Source organism: Antedon bifida, chromosome 5, assembly GCF_963402885.1.
Source record: "Antedon bifida chromosome 5, ecAntBifi1.1, whole genome shotgun sequence".
Lineage (NCBI taxonomy): Eukaryota > Metazoa > Echinodermata > Crinoidea > Comatulida > Antedonidae > Antedon > Antedon bifida.
In genome coordinates this window covers 27,702,909-27,723,662 of record NC_136230.1, presented here as the reverse complement: position 1 = coordinate 27,723,662, position 20,754 = coordinate 27,702,909, and the positions used below count along the sequence as shown (strand labels likewise).

Genomic DNA, 20,754 nt, shown 5'->3' with positions numbered 1-20,754 from the left:
CTGATGAAACAATGCATGACATGTGAACAAGTAATAAATTCAAATAATTAAATACATAAGAAAGTCTAATATATAACAAGTATAATACATTTATTCAGTTTCAATTCTGTACTGTACCTGAAATGTAATACTTTAATCATTGTACATCATATACTGGTAATTTAAAAAAACAGTATGATGATATTGTAGAGATTGGACGAAGGAGCAAAATAAAAAAAATATACACCAGTCCTGTAAGGGAAAAAAGTAAAAAATTTGTAAATGTCTTTGTGCGTTTGGTATTCATTCGCTTCTGATAAGTGACCGCGATTACTCAATGCCCAGTCGTAGCGTAGTGCTGGTAAAATCTGTACGCAACATGTAAAAGCTATGTTAACAAATTTATCTTACTAACAAATGCTCTCAACACAATAAAGCATTGACATGTTTAATGTTAACTATTTACAAAACCTATGATCAACTACAATTTGCCCATTCTAAAAAAAAAAAAAAAATCTACAAAATATGAAAAATTTGAATATCAGAAATTTTTGTTTAAAAAAGCTCAAAATGTGGTACAAATTCATCAATACTTACAATGTAATTATCAGAGGAAATAGGCAAATTCATAATTTTATACTCATATTCATATATTTTTGTACAATACAAATAAAAAGTCAGTGATTTATCAATTAAAACTGGTCAATATAGTATATGGCTGAGTGCATTCTCAATTGTGTGGTCCAAGTGGAGTAGCGTTCTCTTTTGAGGGTTTGAATGCCTCTCTGGGATTGAACCGTTTTCTTGTTGGGTTTTTATCAGCAGTGGTCTTCATTTGTCGCAAATATTTCACATTTTGCTCCCTGAGTTTAATAACCTCCTACAAGTAAACAATTATTGAATAGGAATCACAAAAAAAGAGCTAGAATGAAAACTATAACGTGGCTAGTATCATAGGCAAATTAGGTAATACAGCGTCACATATGTATCATGATGCCTGGCTATATGCATACCCTTAACATGATACCTGTATCACATGTGATACAGGTATGACATGTGACACCTGTATTACATGTGATACAGGTATCACATGTGATACAGGTATCACATGTGATACAGGTATCACATGTAATACAGGTGTCACATGTGATACAGATGTCTCATATGACACTGTACTACAGAATTTGCCTATGATACTAGAAAAATAATGTCATATGTGGAGATGCAGTACAGAGAATCGGGTGCTTACTTAAACATAAACAAAGTTGCTATACTGTTTGACAAAGTGAGAAAACAAAGCCTTACCTGCTTTAGTGCAAGATTTTCCTGTTTTAATTTCTGTACATGCTGAATCTTTTGTTTTGAATTCTGATGGCCTAGAAGCTTAGCATAGTCTCGGCTTAACTTTTGAATCTCGCGCTGGGCCTGACTGCTTTCACACAGCAAGAACTTACGCTCCAATTCAAACTGATCTAACTGTTCCTGTTAACACACAAACAGAAAGAAAGAGAATAAATATTAGGCAATGATCTACAATGAAATGAAGAAATGAATGTGGCTTGTGACAAAATGAATATGATAAAAGTATGTTTATTCTACGGAAGATACATTTTCTGTAGGAAAATATTTATCTACTTTATCGTCGATCATCCAAGTGTAAATGGGCCTTAACCCCGTTCTCCTGCCTCAAACCATTTGTATAAAATCATTTTATAAATTGATATGCAAATTTATATTTGAATTACAACTGATGCAAACCTTAAATGGAGCAACTTTTTCTTCTAGTTCTTCGTACAAAGTTTGCCACCTGGAAAAAAGAAAACAGACATCGATCACTATTATTGCAACAATATATAATTTGCATGACATTTCTAGTTTGCAATTTACCTGTATCATTTAGTATTAATAAATGTCTTTTTATGAATAACATAATATTACATTTACCTTTCAATCTCTTGTTCATACGCTTCTGTATTCGCTTCATTGCACACATGATTACTGTTAAAAAAAAAACATGAATTAATAAAAAAGGTTATTTAAAAAAACTTGTAGCAACCTCAATGGAATGTTTATTTTGGTTAAGCACTGCACATATGGACATGATGATGTCATATCACTCTACTATATTTGGGCATTTCACTACTATATTTGGGCATATCACTACCATATTTAGACACATCACAGTTTTTTTGTCAAACTAATTTGATAGTGTAGACAGAGCTTAAGTTTTAAGGTAAACAAAAATAACCTACCTAGCTTCTTCTTGTAAAGCACTCATACTGTCAGAGAGAGCATTATTTTCTTTTTCGATGTCACTGATCTTATCACTCATGGCTTGTTTCTCACTCGTAAGAAGCTGAACCTTTGACGTTGATGCCTGCACACCATTCTCCAAACTGTAGGTAAAAATATTGATAAAGGAAAATGAATAAATTAATGGATGAATTTGAACTTAAAATTTGTGATTTTGGAAGAGGTTCCAGTTCTCAGAGAATGGCTTGTTGTTCATTGGCAGAAAAAAGGACAGTTAGCAGCTCGTTCACGTTGGACCATCAGTCAACTACAACCATACGTCAAACTTTTAACAGTGATCAGACAAAATGACTTATCTACACAATTATACTGGTACTGATTCCGGTAACTGCCTACATAGAGACATCTGGTAGTCATTGACATAAAGTTGGCATTTAGATTAATGCTACTTTGTGTGTACACAATATATTTTTGCTTTTTTAGAGTGACATACCACAGACATTGCCATAAATTACACAAAGTAGTGTATAAAAGTATTATTAATAAGCATATCTGACCTCTTATTTGTAGATTCAAGCTGACATATTTTGTAATTTAATGTACTCTTCTCGTCAGTTAATTTCTGATTATTTTTCACTAACTGTCTTGTGTTATCTTGCTCAACATGAATGTGATCTTTCAAATGGCGTACCTTCTCTTGCAACCTATAATTACATTAGTAAATGAACATAAAATACAGAAATAGTTGGATTTGGAGAATGAAAATGAAAAGTTTCAAAAAATTATTGGAAACCGTTTACTGTATCTTCATATACACTAGCAACATATAAACAATTAATGTTAGTTAACAATATCATCTTTTCTATGTGTGTTATAAATATCAACTTACCTGTGGACATAAGATTCCATCTCAGATGTCGTTTCTTGCATTGTAGCAATCCTTTCTTCATATTTCTCTTTTAATGAGTGTATCTCTTCATTTAGTCTAGCTTTCATCTCTTTCTCAATCATTACTTTACTTTCTTCTGCTTCTACCAACTCTTTCTCAATGTTGTTGATCTTTTCTTGATAAATTTTCTTCTTGTTTTCAAATTTAACTTGAATACTGTCAAGATTGAAATATTGCCAATTATTGGTTATTTGAAAAAAAAAACCTTTTGTCTCTTCACTTCAATATAACATTTTACAAAAAACACAAAATTATTGCTTACTTACAATAATATAAATAAGACTAATATGGGTATACAAAACCAAAGATATTAAAAACTTTTACCTGAGATTATTGTTTTCAAGTTGAGTTATTTTTTCACTGAATTCTGTCTTCTCCTTCTCGACATCATCTATCGTCTGCTGTAGTTCTGTCTTCTCCTTCTCAACATCATCTATAGTCTGCTGTAGTTCTGTCTTCTCCTTCTCTACATCATCTATCGTCTGCTGTAGTTCTGTCTTCTCCTTCTTTACATCATCTATCGTCTGCTGTAGTTCTGTCTTCTCCTTCTCAACATCATCTATCGTCTGCTGTAGTTCTGTCTTCTCCTTCCCTACATCATCTATCGTCTGCTGTAGTTCTGTCTTCTCCTTCTTTACATCATCTATCGTCTGCTGTAGTTCTGTCTTCTCCTTCTCAACATCATCTATCGTCTGCTGTAGTTCTGTCTTCTCCTTCTCTACATCATCTATAGTCTGCTGTAGTTCTGTCTTCTCCTTCTCTACATCATCTATCGTCTGCTGTAGTTCTGTCTTCTCCTTCTCTACATCATCTATAGTCTGCTGTAGTTCTGTCTTCTCCTTCTCAACATCATCTATCGTCTGCTGTAGTTCTGTCTTCTCCTTCTGTACATCATCTATCGTCTGCTGTAGTTCTGTCTTCTCCTTCTCTACATCTTCTATCGTCTGCTGTAGTTCTGTCTTCTCCTTCTCTACATCATCTATAGTCTGCTGTAGTTCTGTCTTCTCCTTCTCAACATCATCTATCGTCTGATGTAGTTCTGTCTTCTCCTTCTCAACATCATCTATCGTCTGCTGTAGTTCTGTCTTCTCCTTCTCAACTTCATCTATCGTCTGCTGTAGTTCTGTCTTCTCCTTCTCAACACCATCTATCGTCTGATGTAGTTCTGTCTTCTCCTTCTCTACATCATCTATCGTCTGCTGTAGTTCTGTCTTCTCCTTCTCTACAACTTCTATCGTCTGCTGTAGTTCTGTCTTCTCCTTCTCTACATCATCTATCGTCTGCTGTAGTTCTGTCTTCTCCTTCACTACATCATCTATCGTCTGATGTAGTTCTGTCTTCTCCTTCTCAACATCATCTATCGTCTGCTGTAGTTCTGTCTTCTCCTTCTCTACAACTTCTATAGCCTGCTGTAGTTCTGTCTTCACCTTCTCAACATCACCTATCGTCTGCTGTAGTTCTGTCTTCTCTTTCTCTACATCATCTATTGTCTGCTTCAGTTCTGTCTTCTCTTTCTGTACATCATCTATCGTCTGCTGTAGTTCTGTCTTCTCTTTCTCAACATCACCTATCGTCTGCTGTAGTTCTGTCTTCTCCTTCTCTACATCATCTATCGTCTGATGTAGTTCTGTCTTCTCCTTCTCAACATCATCTATCGTCTGCTGTAGTTCTGTCTTCTCCTTCTCTACATCATCTATCGTCTGCTGTAGTTCTGTCTTCTCCTTCTCTACATCATCTATCGTCTGCTGTAGTTCTGTCTTCTCCTTCTCTACATCATCTATTGTCTGCTGTAGTTCTGTCTTCTCTTTCTGTACATCTTCTATCGTTTGATGTAGTTCTGTCTTCTCCTTCTCTACATCATCTATCGTCTGCTGTAGTTCTGTCTTCTCCTTCACTACATCACCTATCGTCTGCTGTAGTTCTGTCTTCTCCTTCTCAACATCATCTATCGTCTGCTGTAGTTCTGTCTTCTCCTTCTCAACATCTTCTATCATCTGCTGTAGTTCTGTCTTCTCCTTCTCAACATCATCTATCGTCTGCTGTAGTTCTGTCTTCTCCTTCTCAACATCATCTATCGTCTGCTGTAGTTCTGTCTTCTCCTTTTCTACATCATCTATCGTCTGCTGTAGTTCTGTCTTCTCCTTCTCAACATCTTCTATCGTCTGATGTAGTTCTGTCTTCTCCTTCTCTACATCATCTATCGTCTGCTTCAGTTCTGTCTTCTCCTTCTCTACAACTTCTATTGTCTGCTGTAGCTGTTCTTTGTCATTATAAGTTGTCTGCAGATTTTCTAGTAGAGATTCAATCTGAATGGCAAGCCTAAGAGAAAACATAGTGATTTATAAAAAAAAACTCTTATAAAGAAAGATGTGATTAAGGGTGACAAAGCATATTATAGCACCTGACTGTATATTTGCCATTTGATTGGTTAATTAGTAATTTTAGTTTTAATGAATGGAATAGTGTTATCTAATTGTAGAAGTAGAATTAGAAAAACGATTTTTCGTATCATTAATCTCCTATTCACCTTTCAACTTCAGCCTCTTTAGACGAGCACTTTGTTTGCGTATCGACGAGTCGTTTAGCAAACTCTTGTTTTACCCTCTGTAATTCATCCTGTACGTTGGCCAATTGTTCTGTCATGTCTTCCTTTTCCTTCTCTTTTAGTTCTAATACCATCTCTTTCGCTTTCTTAAGGTTTTCTAAATCAACTTGTAACACATTAATTTGCTCTTGTTGTGTTTTAGATTCTCTGGAATGATTAAAATAAAATGTGAATGATTTTTACAACATTTCCATTCCATACTTTTTTTCTTGGAATGATCCAAGAATCATTATATATGGCATTTGGCCCAAAATAATATACAATGTAACAATTAATCAAATACAATATATGCTAAGAGCACATTTACAGTGTACCTATTTAGGCTCCTGGGTTTGTCGAAAGAACAATTATTTTAAAGACTAATTTTCAATATTAAGGGGACTGACCTAAATCTCCTTAAAGGTACATCATACCTGTTTTGGCAAATGATTGTTAAAAACACCTGGTCATATGAAAGGATATAACCAATGAAGATAAGGGGGAACTTTAGATAGAACAGTGTCCCTTTAATAGATTTCCCATTTATAGATGATAAGTATTGTATTAAAAAACATTTTGACCAACAGTTTCAATCCACCTCAATATTTAATATCTATTCTCAATCTAAAGAATAACTAATTAAGGAATCAATCAATAAAAATAATCAATAAATTGATAAAATCAAATCATTTACTTGATCAGTTTCTGTTTGGTGTTTATCAATTCTTGTTTCTGTACACTGAGATCGCTCATTTTATTCAGTAATAATGTCTTATCCTTTGTCATCTCCTCAAATGTCTCTGCATGACTACAACATTAAACAAAAATACTGAATGTATTACCATAGCAATCAACATTCCCAAAACTTCACAGGAGGTAAAAAAAAACAAACACAAAAAAAAACCCCACAGACAAATCCAAAATGGTAAAAACTAAAATTTTATAAGGTTGATACCTGCAAGAGGAGTCTAAATCAACAAAACAAATTTATGTATTCCAAAAATTGAACTTTTGTCGGTTAATTACCGTGACAGATCTTTGTGTAACAATGTATTTTCGTCTTCTACTGATTTCATCTTCGATTCCAAATCCGCATTTAAGGTCATCAAACTATTTTTTGCTTCCTTAAAAACTAGGATATCATTCTCCGTCTAAGGAAAGAAAATGTACAAAAATTACACACTTTATCGGTAGATTTATATTTGAGGTTACTTTAGTTTACTAGTTTTTTTATAGTTACCTGTTCTTGTGTTTGTCTCACTTCTTCAATCTTCTCTTCTGCTTTTTCCAATTGTTCTTGAAGTTCAATATTAACTTCCTGCAACATAAAAAGATCTTTGTCAGTGGCGTAACGGCTATGAGCGCTCACTGGCTAAACCCAGGGGGCCCCTGAGCAGTGCACAGAGGAAAAAACAGGCATTAAAATATGCTAAAAACGCCCGAGGCCTTCAGCGTTGGAGGGCCACTTAGTTTTTAAACTAGGGGCTGCATCTTGTGTTAAGGGTCTTTCACACCTGTTCTGGCCCAGCCCCGGAAAATCCAATCGAAGGTCAATGTTTCGTTGGCCGGACTGGAACCGTGCCGGAACAGGGGTGAGCACAGTACTAATCACTTACACAGTGTTTATCTAGTTTTTCTGTCAGTTCTTTATTGCTCTTCTGTAATCCGTCACGTTCAACTTCAAGCTCTGCTGATGTGCTGTTAATAGCGTCTAGCTCAAACCTCAATTGTGCTGTTTCTTGCTGTCTCTCTGCCTGACATGCTGTGTACTCATCTTCCAATAGTTGATACTTGGTTGACAGAGCTTCTACGTTTTCATTCATGGCCTTCTCTGTCCTATATTAAAATATAAAAAATTGATATATAATAATCTTTTTACTATGCTTAACATTGTATCTTTTTATTATTTTTGCATTAGATGTTCTTTTCATGTATCATATGTATTGTAGTAGATCTGTAGTGACAGACATACATTTTGTATTATGCTAATAATATTGTATCCTTTCATTATTATGGTTGTTTTAGATTTTCTTTTCATGTATCATATGTATTGTAGGGTCCTCACGAGACAAGCTTTTGCTCCTAATGAGGGTCTCAGTTATTCTTAACTGAATAAATGTGGAATGAAATAAAAATAAGGTTTTATTACTTTTGTTTCTCCATATTTATACATAATTTCTTTTTATAAAGGTTTAGATTAAATTGTTTTTAAAGCACAACAATTACTAACATCTCAAGCTTCTCTGTCACCATAGCAACCTGGTTCTCAGCGTCATCTGCTCTTGCACTTTCATCTTCTAGTCTTCTATCAGAAGTTTTGATGTTGTCATTTAGAGCTTCAATTCTTGAATTTCCATCAATCACACGTTGCTGAAGATCTCTGATAGTTTGTTCAGCATCTTCCAATTGTTGTGATGCCAGTTCTTCATTGTGACTATTAGAAATGTGAATATAATTAGAAAAGTGTCCGTTAATAAGGGGTCTCCTGAATACACATTGGCCATAGTGTTAAAACATGTATTTTCCATTCCATTTCATAAGAAAGTGTTCCTTAATAGGGATGTTCCAAAGGAGTGGGTTCTACTGAAATTAGAACTTAATATACTCCTGTTCTGTCCAAGTAGAGCAAACACTTGTATAGTAGTTGTAGGCTAGACTTAACCATTAAACAAGAGAAATTAGAAGCTATATTTGGATTTGATTCATTAAGCTCTTACCTGTGTTTTTTCAACAACTCTCTGGAATTCTCAAGTTCTGCTTTTACTTCTCCAATTACATTTTTAAGATCAGAGTTTTCAGCTGACAACATCTGTAAGGATTTTAAAGTCGCTAGTTGAAATATAAGAACTGCTTATACACTACAAATTTTCTACTTTTATTTATTTGCTGTTTCTATAATTAATTTTCTCTTGAATATTAAAGAAACACATTCTTACGTCCTTGTTGGTTAATGCCTCTGTCAAATCTTGCTGTAACCCAACATTTTCTGATCTTATTTGATTTATAACACCTGAAAATATTTAGAAATAATAAATAATTCCGTAAATACACCTTCGCTTCTTTCAAACTCTACAAATTCTGTGAGGCTCCTATAACAATTATGAGACTTCCAGGGGTGGATCCAAGGGGGAAACATTTCACTAATTGTAATGCTAAAGAAAGGTTGTCAAATCCCACTAAGCTCAGCCATACATTTGTAGGCCCAAGGTCCACTATTTCAAAATCCTGGATGCACCATTGACTGCCACAAGCTGTGTGAGATTTTATGTTTCCAAACATTTTCTTGAGAAGTTACCTTGTAACTGTGTCACTTGCATCTCAATTTCTTCACTATATTTCTGAGCATCTTTTGTAAGATTTTCTGAGGAAAGAAAAATTATTTTTTTAGATTAAAAAAAGATACCTAGTAATTACCAAGTAATGTTGAGCTATTGTATGTCTTTAAATGTCTTTGAATTTAATATTTAAATAAAATGAACTATACTTTTGGATCAAATCGTGAAGAAGCTTAAATTCATTCATTTACTAATTGGCAGCCAAGGTGAATAGAATGAAAATGATTTAAAATGTTACCTTGGATCATTTTTGTTTCCTCCAGTGCCTTCATTTTGCTAGATGTTTCTTCGAGGTCGGCCTGTAGGTGGCGTACTTGATATGTTAAGTTATCTTGAAGTTTGCTCATCTCCTTTATAAAAAAAATAGATAAATTAATAAATTAGAAAATAAATTTTCTACTGCGCTATGCAAGCTAATTGACTAACCTATCAAATAAAACAACAGTAATTATTCTTTGTTGAAATTACCAGTTGAATAACTGTATTTACCTTTTCTTTATCTTTTAATATATTTGTTATTTCTTGTATTTTGTTCTGCATTTCTTCTTGTTTCTTGTGAACGTTGCTTTCTGCCAACTCAACCTAAAATATAAATATATAAAAATATATGTAAAAAAAATAAAAATGTAATCATACCATGGTATAGTCATTAGTTAAACATTAAATCAATCTCTTTAAAAAGGCTATAAAAGTTATTATACTGCTGTTACTGCAGTAACTAATTTTTTTTTTCCAGTTTGGTTGAATGTAGAAGTTCATCATTATATTGCAATAACAGTGCATATACCCAAAAAACTAAATAATTGCATTAACAGGTTAAAGAACAACAAAATGGAGTTACTGCAGTAACTGCAGGACATGATATCTTATGCATACCTTATTGGTGAGAACCTCCTTGGATTTCCTCATACTTGCTAACTCTTTCTCTGCTGTTGCTAGGCTAGCTTCAAGGCCACTCTTCTCTTGCAGTGTGGATAGCAATCGGCTGTCTAGTTTCTGGCATTCGCACTGCTTTTTGCTTAGTAGTTTATCTTGTTCAGTCCGCTGTAGCAAAAGCTGCCTTATCTAAAATTATATTCAAGATTATGTTTCTAAATTTGATTTGCCATTGAATCTATTGTAAATTCAGTCAAATGAAAACATTTTTAATTGGAAGTTCTTTAAGAGGTTTTCTATGTTTGGTATTATTACAGCTGAAATTAATGTCCTGTTTATACTAGGATAACGAACGATGATAGATACAGTATTTTTTCAACACTAAACAAAAGAAATTAGAAAGTATTATTAAGCCTTGTCTACATTAACAAACTTTATGTGATGTGCACACTACCATATTTTGGCATATCACTAGCATATTTGGGCACCTCACACAAACTAGTTTGATAGTGTAGAATAGAGAGAGCTTTAGGTTAATCATTTAAATGCTAAAATGATGAAATAAATGTAAAACTAGGGTTCATCCCTGAAAGTAAAAGATCTACAAACCTCCTTTTCTAAATCTGCAACTTTTCTATTATCCATTACACATGGGGTACTTGTCTTTTTTCCTTTTACAGAATTCTAAAGTAAGAAAATAAACAATGTTTAATGTAGACCTGTGTGAATGCATTACAAACTGAAGCAATTACTGTCTTAAGCCCTGTCCACACTATCAAACTGTATGTATAACAAAAATATGTGATGTGCCCTCATATATGGACATGATGATGTCATATCAATACCATATTTGGGCATACCACTACCGTATTTGGGTACATCACACTTTTTTCTTCAAACTATTTTGATAGTGTAGACAGAGCTTTAACACCTGTTCACATTATGAAAAGATGTAATCCGAACGTGAAGATCATTCAGTATGAAACGCCTATACAATACCTTGATTCCATTTTGAAAAAGCTTTTTTGCTGGTGTCTCTAATAGCAATGAATCCATTGACATTGATGGCCGTAGCATTGAACTGCTATTCAAAGGTTCTGTATACAGGAAAGAATAAAATTATTTGTTAAAAATACAATATTATAAAAATTAAATCTTGTGTTTATTATTTATGACTTTCCAGCAAAGTGCCAACTTGGTGTCTGTATATCCAGGTGTTCCGGGTCACATCTACTAATGTAAATTTTTACAAAATTTTAAAGGTATTATTAAACAGTATATCATTATTAGCAAACTTTTGTTTGTATAAGTTTGATAGTTTTGTGATAACTCAGAAGCTCTTGCAGGCTGCAAGGCATGTATAATGTGGTTTTCCTAGAAGCTAGGCAATGATGATCAGGTTTTGTCTTTTGAAAATTATAGGTGTGCTACAAATTGCACTCCCCAATACATTCAGTTTTGCTGTAGGTGTGCTGTTTGTATTTTGGTGTGTAGAAGTTTAAGGGTGTTGTAAACCCACACCTCAAGGGCAGTTTAGGAGTGTCGCACTCACTCGCCTTAAAAGACAAGGCAATGATGATGTGTAAACAAATATGTTTTTCAAACCAACCTTTAGGCAGCTTAAACCTTTCAGATTTGTCAAAGCATGCAACTCCAGCTTTCTGTTGAAGGGTAACATCATATTTCCCAACTGGAGGGCCACACTCTTTAAATTTTTGAAAAAATGTTAAATTAAGGATAGCCTAGCCTAGAGATAGAGATAATTTTTTAACGAAAACATTTTTTCATCAAAAAAGAAAAATAACAAAAAATATGACCATTTTATATTATTTAACAAATATTCATTGAGAAGTCTTAAAATACTGTAAATTATTTTAATATTTACCAAAAAAAGCAATTTTTAAAACAGTTGCATTTTAAAATATACATGGCCTAACCAGTTCAACTGGCTTAGCCTGGCTAGATATACAAAAGACTAGTCTAGGCCTAGCTAGGCTCTTATCTATGCCTAGCCTTTAGCAGGTCCCACATGACACACAGAGTCACTACACACACTGACACTGCTTGGCTTACCGCCTAGCCTAGCCTAGCTAGTAGAGGCCTAGCTTAGTTTAGCTAGCTGCATGGAAGATATAAAGGCCTATTTTATGACATGAAATGCATATTTATGTAATATCATATGTTACTTACGGACAATTTCATTGAACCTTTTCAATTTTGACTTAGAAAAGGCCATTTTTCAACTTCAAATCCTAGATAATCTTATGAATGAACGTTGAATGATGGCTTTCGAGCTTCGAAATTAATTAAAATTCAAATTAACCACCCTTTACCCTTTTATAGAGGGCGGTATTGTACATTCAGTCTACAATCTTTGATTTAGTTGATACAATCTCTAGCTGTCCTCTCCCTGTTGGATTTAGGCACGGGACGTTTTTCTGTTACCTAAATATAAATTAGGCTCTTTTTTGGTTTATTATTAACAAGCTACAGTATTTATTATTTTAAATGTTCAAATCTGGTACGCGTGGCGTCATCGACAATATAATAGTCTTTGATGAAATTATTCATATTCCAGGCGAAAAAAAAAATTAAACAAAACAAAAAAAGAAACTCTGCATTTGAAAAATACACTGCAATACTTTCCCCTGGTTCCTGAAATAATTATGATTTTTACGTAAATTCAAACAAACAACTGTCTTAATGTTTAAGAAGTCTTTAATTAACCAGTGACACAATTGCAATATCACGGCACACCAGATCCATTACGTACAAAAATAATGCCCTTATAGAGGGAGGCCACCGCTCTCACAATATTACATTAAAAGCAAAAGGCCGCAAAGATTTTGCCAACCACACCTCTTCACCAGCGTTAGTGTTTGTAAATCTGATGTTTCAGATGTCTCAAGTCTACACCGTTTTATAACGTGGTTGTTACGTCGTGCTTGACAGTAAAACAGTCGAATTTGTGAGTTCGATTTTCAAGGAGTGTCTGAAGGGAACTGACGACAAATACAAAATTCTATTGATACTCGGACGTCTCGACAATCTTCATATTTCTGGTACCGACTAATTTGTTTTAACTAAAAAAAAAATCATATCAAGTTGTAGAGTATGATAAATCCAGGACGTGTGCCTAAGAGGACTTTATCCTTTCAAATATTAAATGTGTTGTGTTCTCAGAAAAAGCGTTCGTGCAAAGCAACGTAACGCAACCTACGCAACGTAGGAAATACCCTTCTATAATAATTAGGCCTATGTTTGCTCCCGCCTGCGTGAAATAAAACATGTGTCGTCGGTTCCGACTTGTGATTACGCAATTATAGCACTTTGCGTCAATACGTCGTTGCGTTGCGTTACGTTGCGTCACTAGTGGGAACCAAGCTTTAACGAATGCATTTTTAAAACTTACATATTCGAAAGAACCTCTATCATTGACATGTACTTGCCACTTGGATGGGCCTTGTTGAGAATCAAACTGTATATAATGTTGAACTCGTTTCACCCTTCCTCCATACTCGAACGTTTGCTCAACGACAGACGTTATTTTGTCGACTGATACGTCCATACACGGTGAATGCGGGTGCTGTGTGAAAGGAATAGTTACCTTTAATAATTGTTTACAACCTAATAATATAAGGCCATTCCGAACCAGCAAAACTCTGTGTTTAACGAACAACATCGATTTAGCCTAACAACACATTAGTATATATTTCGTTCTAGATTACCTTACGACTTGCGTAAGTTACGCCACCTTCGTACGTGTGAACGAACGTCTCCTCCTACCACATACACTACTTATAGGCCTATGGTTGATTTATCTGTTTATGTGAAAGCAGTTTAACTCACTTTATACCTGTGCTTGGCGGTTACCTTTACAACATAATAAGTCGTGCTATTCCACGACGTAAGAATAAGGTCAGTTTCGAACCAGCAAACTCTGTGTTTAACGATGAACATCGATTTAGCCTAACAACACCTTAGTATTTATTCCGTTCTAGATTACCTTACGACTTGCGTAAGTCACGCCACCCTCGGCGTACGTGTGAACGCACGTCTCTTCCTACCACATACAATACTAGGCATATGGTTGATTTATCTGTTTATGTTAAAGCATGTTTAATTCACTTTTTACCTGTGCGTGGTGTTTATTTATTTCATCAGCTGCCATTTCTGCATATCTCTTGTGAATGTTTGTCCAGTTACCAGTAAATACCTTGTCAACAAATGTTTTTAAGATTAAAATTATAAATTGGTCGTCAATACCGTCTCTTTTTACCTGTTAAGCAACCTTAGTGGTCAGGAACCATCCCACATTATTAGTGGTTGAAAAGAATATTAGCCTATATGTTTGGTTTATGGATGGGTTTACCCTAGCTAGAACCAACGTGTCTCTCGTCCCATAAGTAAAATACTAAAAACCAGTACCTTTTGTTGTCTGCAAGCACAAGACCATAATGGTACACGAGCGTCATAACATCCACGTGACCTGTTGAAATATACTTTCATTGAGTTAAGATATGTCAACACTATCAAACTAGTTTGACATAAAAAGTGATGTGCCAAAATATGGTAGTAATATGCCCAAATATGGTAGTGATATGACATCATCATGTCCATGTATGGGCAAATCACATTTTCTTTTCACATAAAGTTTGATAGTGTAGACAGAGCTTTAGATGTATACGTGATTAAAGCCTCATTTAGAAAGTTGGGTTTTAGCTTGGAGACTTAATATTTCTCAATTATTTGAGCACTCTTACCGCGGTATGGTCTGATTTAAAATATTGTATGACGTCTCATGAATATGACCCTTGACATCACGTATGTTTGGATAGTGCATCAGAGATTTCATCGTTTGATGAAGATCATAGAACACCTAAATAAAAGATAAAAAAAAAGAAATATAGAAACTTCAAAGCTGATTTTTTTTTATAGATTTGTTCGCGTTTGATTTCCGAGTCGCGTTAGCTTTTTTCGCGTTTTGTTTGTAATTTTATGCAACTGTGAATAATTGAACTGCCGCGCGTCTGGGCACTTATGATGTCACGTGATATACGACCCGGCGACAGGCGTGATTCAGAATTGTTGGGTCAACTTATCTATCAGTGAAAGTTTGCCGCAAAGCGCGAAATTCGAAAGCGGCGCATAACGCGAGGCACGTGTTTCGTCATTTACGGTGTATTTGTGAATGTTGTTTTGACTAAATATACTGTACTAATTGAATATTGAAATTTGTAAAAAATATATGTTACACCATACCACCGCAGTTACAGAGTGAGTGGGTGGAGTTCAATTCTAAATAAAACATACATTTAAATTTAGGCCTATATAGAATTTATGATCTTACGAATGTGAAAGAAAATACATCGAATAAATAAAAGGTAAACTTTAAAGGCATGCAAGAAATCGCACCTACCATGTACCGTTGACTATTTATCAGCAAATTGCTTCGCCATTTTGGATTTGATTCTAGGACATGGTGAGGAAGTATCATACTAACAAACGGAAGAAAAACTTCGATTTGACTGCCTGGATGTATATTGAGGTTGCCACGGTGATATTGGTCTCCATGGTCTCCAAACAACAGCTGTAGATATCAATATGGTTAAGGTTTCATTAATAAATGTTACTGTTAATGTTAGGTAGTGGACATTACACTTAGTAATATACTTTTAATACGATTAAAACGATTTAATATTATATATACGGAAGCTTAAAGTGACCTTTCGCGTATGGGAAATTCGAGGTCAGTTTAAGCTTCCGTAATTGTTAAATCAAGTGCATTACACTATACTTACCACAACTAAATGTTTGTTTTCACTTAAAACGTTCTTAAGAAAGTGCACAAGACTTTCATCGACTTGGTTGATTGATTCATCTTCAAACCTGTTAAACAAAAAAATACCATCAACATTACAACAACTCAGGTATCTGAAGAGTAATATAAATCAGGAATCAATATTCAGCGGCCGTGATCGCCGCGTGCCATATTTCTTTCGTACATAAGTTGGGGACCATCATGATACGTCACAAAATAAACATGAATATTAATTAGTCATATCCATAAGGTGTGACGTAAGAATTGACCTAACTACAATTCATTAATGCAAACACTGTCTGTCAAGCCGTATGTGTAGTCGAGTGGATTAGACTATGAACTTCGCATGTCGATGTATGGGGTTCGAATCCCATGAGCAACTACCTTTTTTTCCTTTATAGTGAGATAGAGATTATTTAGAGAGTTACCGTATGTTTAGTTATATTAGGAATAAGTTTTCGGCTATCTTTCACAAAGGGGCCCCCAACTTATGTACGGTGGTGGCGTACATACCGATGATGCGCGTTCAGATCAAACGCAATCCATTTAGCCGGATAATCGCGTTTCAGGAAGTCACGTGTGTAGTTTAAAATGTAATCATGCGCCATGTGATCACCGACACAAAGTCCTGATAAGACACCAGGAGAAATCTGAAAATAAAAATACAAATAAGGATTTAAAAATAATACATTTTTGAATGTTTTATTCAGTAAATTGGTGCGAAAAAGTATGCTTGGTCTACATGAAAAATTAAAGCGTGGTTCCCACTAGCGACGCAACGTAATGCAATCTACGCAACGTAAGCAAATGCCCTTCTAATAATTGTGTTTGCCCCAGCCTGCGTGAAATCAAACCTGCAATGGGAACAACGCTTAAGGGGTGTGTTACCTCTTTATTTTCCAATTTGACCCATCCATGTTCCCAGTAGGGAAGAACTCCTGGTCGATCGGTACAATTCTAAAAAAATATACAGTGAAAGAAAAAAAAAGAAATGGCAATAGGCCTAATTACTAGAAAATTAAAAAATCGATTAAAAAAATTGTGTGTCAAACTAAAAACGTTAGATATACAAATTTATAAGAATTATATAGATATCAAAAGATCTATCAACAAAATTAACACCAGTTTACAGAGGGCGGCAAACCGATAATTTCCAATATCAGAACGATTGAACCATAACTTTTATGTATATATTACTTTAAATGTAAATTTTCTTTTTAATTTTTATGTAATAAAATATTCACTACCTTACACACTGTACGTGTACCAAAAAGACCATTGCCATTGTCAAGACCATAGCTTGTGACGTAACCTCTCTCATTTGCATAATCCCACATCCATTCATTAACTTTCTTTGTAAATCTGTAAATATAACCATCTTTATATCTTCTCATGTTCATTTGTTAATTAATATTATAATTATTCAATTTCAGATCATCACCAAAAAATAAAAAAAAAATATCACCATTTTGTTTCATCATTCTTACGCGCGCGCGGCGCTGACAATAAGTAGGAGGCCCTATAAACTTACCTCTTTTCTGTAATTCTTGTCTGGTCGTCCCCACTGTTAAAGTAAATGCCTAAATCACGAAAAAAAGACTTTTTACGAAATACAGTAGACCTAGATTATAATTTACTACAGTTTAATATTAATGTATTTCCTCTAAAGCCACCCTGTCTACAATATCAAACATCATTTGACAAAAAATGTGATATGCCCATATATGGACATGATGATGTCATATCACTACCATATTTGACAGAGCTCAAGAAAATTGTACGAAGACGTATTACCAGCATAAAGTGGCGTTAAGTTCATAGCGGTAACTCCCCCGATAGAATTTGCACGGTTGAATAGGAACGCCTGATGGCTGTAATCTTGTATGGCTTGACCACTACTCGTCCCTGAAAAAAAAACACATACACCCCACAATTATTATTAACGAGGTAATTTTTTTTCATGTCTAACAATAGTATTCAGTCATACCTGGTCATAATGAACCAACTAACTTTGAGGATTGAATAAATGATGTCTCCTTACCGTCTGATTCTCCCTATACACGGCCTCTTTGTTTCAAAACCTAACCTACTTCGGGAGTCTACCTTCTAAGTTCTGTCATTACCTCCAAATTGAGCATTGAATCCATTGTGTGTCCCTTTACACTGTCCATTGTTGTTTCATAATGAACTTTTTTTTCATTTTTCAAAACGTTCAACTATAATAACTGAACTTATTGGCTTTTAAAGTTCTTTTAAATTATTACCTCCAAATTGCGCATAGTATAGCTGGTGCAGATACTTGGCTGTTTTCGGTAAACCACAAGTTCGATGGAATTGTGGACGAGACAGAGAATCCAGATTGATGGAGAGAATCGACAATGGCTGCCAATCTGGTTCATCTTCCTTCTAAAATGACGTAATAAATTACAAAACTACTAGGCCTAAAATACAATGACATAGAAAAGACTGTTTATTTTTAATAATTACTGGTACACAAACAAAACCAATTGAAAACCCCACGTAACGTATGGCAAGGAAAATCAAACATTATCAAAGTCAACACGCTTATATCAACACATTTGAACGGCGCGCGTGACGTGACGTCACAGTTCTGTGATAGCACTAGGCTATAAATCCGTGATTATTAACTATCCGTTAATTAACTTACCGTTTTATCAAACTTCTGACGCTGTTTTTTCTCGGCGTTTTTGTTCGGTATAAATTGAGTTCGATAGTTGTGATATTCTTTTACGCTGAAAAACATGGCACAGATTATTATGTAATCAAATAAATAGATGTTATTCTGTTGATCAATGTATATAGGTATGGTTCTAATAAATAAATGTTAGTCTAAAGACTCCTGACGAGGTATGGCACGCTGCGACGCAACGTGGTGTATTGATATGATGTTCTTACTTTCCATTTGTCGATTTATTACAAATGACGTCAGCATATTGTGTAGTAAAGTTGATTTCAGCCGGACCCTGGTAATTGTGATAGACGGCATCCGGGGAATATTGGTTGTTGGAAAGTAAAAACTCGCCTTCCTCTCGGCTGACGAAGTTTACTCGGAATGGGCCTTCACAATTTACTTTTAGCGTACTGAAAATAAAAGGGAGGGAAAGATTAATTTAAATGAGAGACAGGGACTGCCAATCAAATCGATGGAAAGCATTCTCCATTAGACCTACACTTTACTAGATTTTTCATGACGACTTTGAATATTAAACGCGTGACACACGCGAGTAAATTTTTAACAAAAGTGTTTAATCTAAAATCTGCTGACCTTTTGTTTTTATCTTGGTATGTAAACGTCGGACTGTACCCACAATGCCATGTGATATTACGACAAATTGATGTCGGTTCTTCTACATACGGGACATTACATTCACTGTCCGAAACAGTCCATATTGATGACGTAAATAAGCTTCTTTCAATATTAACCAATCGTTTCCTAATGTCTTCTGTACTGTTGATATGCAATTCAACTAAAAGAAATATGAAACCTCCTGGTGGTGATGAACCATCATCATCATCATCATAATCATAATCGTCATCATTGTCATCATCTTCATCATTTTCACCTTCATCTTCATCATAATCATCATCGTCATCATCATCATCTATCATCATCATTTTCACCTTCATCTTCATCATTATCATCATCGTCATCATCACTGATTCATCATAATCATCGTCATCTTCATCATCATCATAATCATCGTCATCATCATCATGACATCATCATCACTGATTCATCAACATTCATTAAGGGCCGCTGATTAATTACATTAATTCAAATGTATCGTAACTGCTCTGTCTACACTATCAAACTTTATGTGAAAAAAATGTGATGTGCCCATATATGGACATGATGATGTTATATCACTAGGCCTACCATATTTGGGCATATCACTACTAAGCACATTAAGCTTTATTCTTGCAGACTGGTATGAAACTTAAACTCTGCAATTAAGTATAATTATTATAATATTTTTGCAATAAATAATCGAATGAATAATTACAGTTGTTTCGCTTGTGTCCTTTTTGTCTCTGCTGCGGTTGTCGCCTGATAACTGGAATTTTAGGTCTATGATCACGTGGTCTGCTTGCTTTTCTTTTGGAATAATTGATTGAATGGCGAAACTCCATCTCATTTTCTAACACATACTTTCCAATTGAATGCATATAATAGTTGCTATTAGAAAAGATATATGTGAGGCCAAAAAACGTTTGCACGGCCACGCAAATAACCAGGCATGATATCAAACGGCGGCGAGTCGTCATCTCTCTATAGCCTACAAAACAAATTCATAAAAAGATTTAAAAAATCAAAACACGGTAACAGATTAAGCCCTATCGACTAACCCCCCCCCCCCCCCTCCCCCCACCTTCCATACATTCATCACATTTTATCAATCATAGGCCTACAGGGAAGAATGAGCACTCTTAATTCCCTGGGCCTACTAATAATTTAATGTAAATTGTACAAAAATCGCTCATATTTATGTTTAGGGCATATTTTGTTTTTCAATTCTGCTTAATTAGTAGGCATAAGCGAAACTATAAAAACACAACCATAAAATCACACTACCTCTCCGTTTGTCAGTACTCAGTATATACCATTGTCAGGTTAGTTCGGCTGATTTCAGATTCCAGGAGTATTGTGCCGGAAATTTTTGTTACAATATAGTAAAAAGAAATCTCAGCAGCAACGTCGGCACCATGTCCTCATATCGTGTGACTGGAGTATCACTCATGTTGGACTTTGACCAGTTAGTGGATTAAACTATTATAGGCCTACTCAAATATTAAAACAACAAAGGCACTGCAGAAGGCCTATTGGTATTATAGGCTAATATTATCGAAAATAGTAGAACACCATAGTTTAATCATTTAGCAATTTAATTTATTCTTTTGCCTATTCCGAATGTTAAATGTTCTTTCTTAATAGTAG

At 34.7% G+C, this 20,754-nt stretch overlaps 2 protein-coding genes across 2 annotated transcripts; both read right to left on the bottom strand.

Moving 5' to 3' along the window:
- Window positions 1-397: 397 nt before the first annotated feature.
- LOC144842052 (uncharacterized) lies at window positions 398-12,288 on the bottom strand. Its single transcript, XM_078698398.1, has 24 exons — window positions 12,167-12,288; window positions 11,586-11,681; window positions 10,976-11,073; window positions 10,586-10,660; window positions 9,977-10,165; window positions 9,590-9,682; window positions 9,339-9,450; window positions 9,061-9,126; window positions 8,702-8,775; window positions 8,483-8,574; window positions 7,996-8,199; window positions 7,382-7,601; window positions 7,006-7,083; window positions 6,792-6,916; window positions 6,460-6,573; window positions 5,709-5,933; window positions 3,506-5,500; window positions 3,122-3,337; window positions 2,790-2,936; window positions 2,232-2,375; window positions 1,924-1,977; window positions 1,738-1,786; window positions 1,285-1,461; window positions 398-859 (listed from the first exon to the last, which is right to left on the bottom strand). The coding sequence occupies exons 1-24, from the start codon at window positions 12,210-12,212 to the stop codon at window positions 710-712; spliced, it is 4,839 nt and encodes a 1,612-aa protein (XP_078554524.1). The 5' UTR covers window positions 12,213-12,288; the 3' UTR covers window positions 398-709.
- A 400-nt stretch (window positions 12,289-12,688) lies between these two features.
- LOC144842517 (uncharacterized) lies at window positions 12,689-20,050 on the bottom strand. Its single transcript, XM_078698964.1, has 17 exons — window positions 19,823-20,050; window positions 19,084-19,285; window positions 18,714-18,899; window positions 18,466-18,550; window positions 18,062-18,203; window positions 17,592-17,702; window positions 17,329-17,377; window positions 17,045-17,159; window positions 16,686-16,754; window positions 16,311-16,447; window positions 15,778-15,865; window positions 15,396-15,566; window positions 14,740-14,855; window positions 14,405-14,465; window positions 14,112-14,192; window positions 13,389-13,562; window positions 12,689-13,059 (listed from the first exon to the last, which is right to left on the bottom strand). The coding sequence occupies exons 1-17, from the start codon at window positions 19,983-19,985 to the stop codon at window positions 12,958-12,960; spliced, it is 2,052 nt and encodes a 683-aa protein (XP_078555090.1). The 5' UTR covers window positions 19,986-20,050; the 3' UTR covers window positions 12,689-12,957.
- Between the last annotated feature and the right edge of the window lie 704 nt (window positions 20,051-20,754).

Bases quoted from the DNA above. Each gene is read 5' to 3' on its own strand.
- LOC144842517 (XM_078698964.1), bottom strand. From the start codon at position 19,985: ATGCATTCAATTGGAAAGTATGTGTTAGAAAATGAGATGGAGTTTCGC. The intron at 14,466-14,739 runs GTAAGAGTGCTC...ATATTTCAACAG, and splicing joins TTAAATCAGACCATACCGCG to GTCACGTGGATGTTATGACG. The intron at 13,563-14,111 runs GTAAAAAGTGAA...CCTTTCACACAG, and splicing joins TAAATAAACACCACGCACAG to CACCCGCATTCACCGTGTAT.
- LOC144842052 (XM_078698398.1), bottom strand. From the start codon at position 12,212: ATGGCCTTTTCTAAGTCAAAATTGAAAAGGTTCAATGAAATTGTCC. The intron at 10,166-10,585 runs GTTTGTAGATCT...ATATAATTTTAG, and splicing joins TTGCAGATTTAGAAAAGGAG to ATAAGGCAGCTTTTGCTACA. The intron at 6,917-7,005 runs GTAACTATAAAA...TTCTTTCCTTAG, and splicing joins TGAGACAAACACAAGAACAG to ACGGAGAATGATATCCTAGT.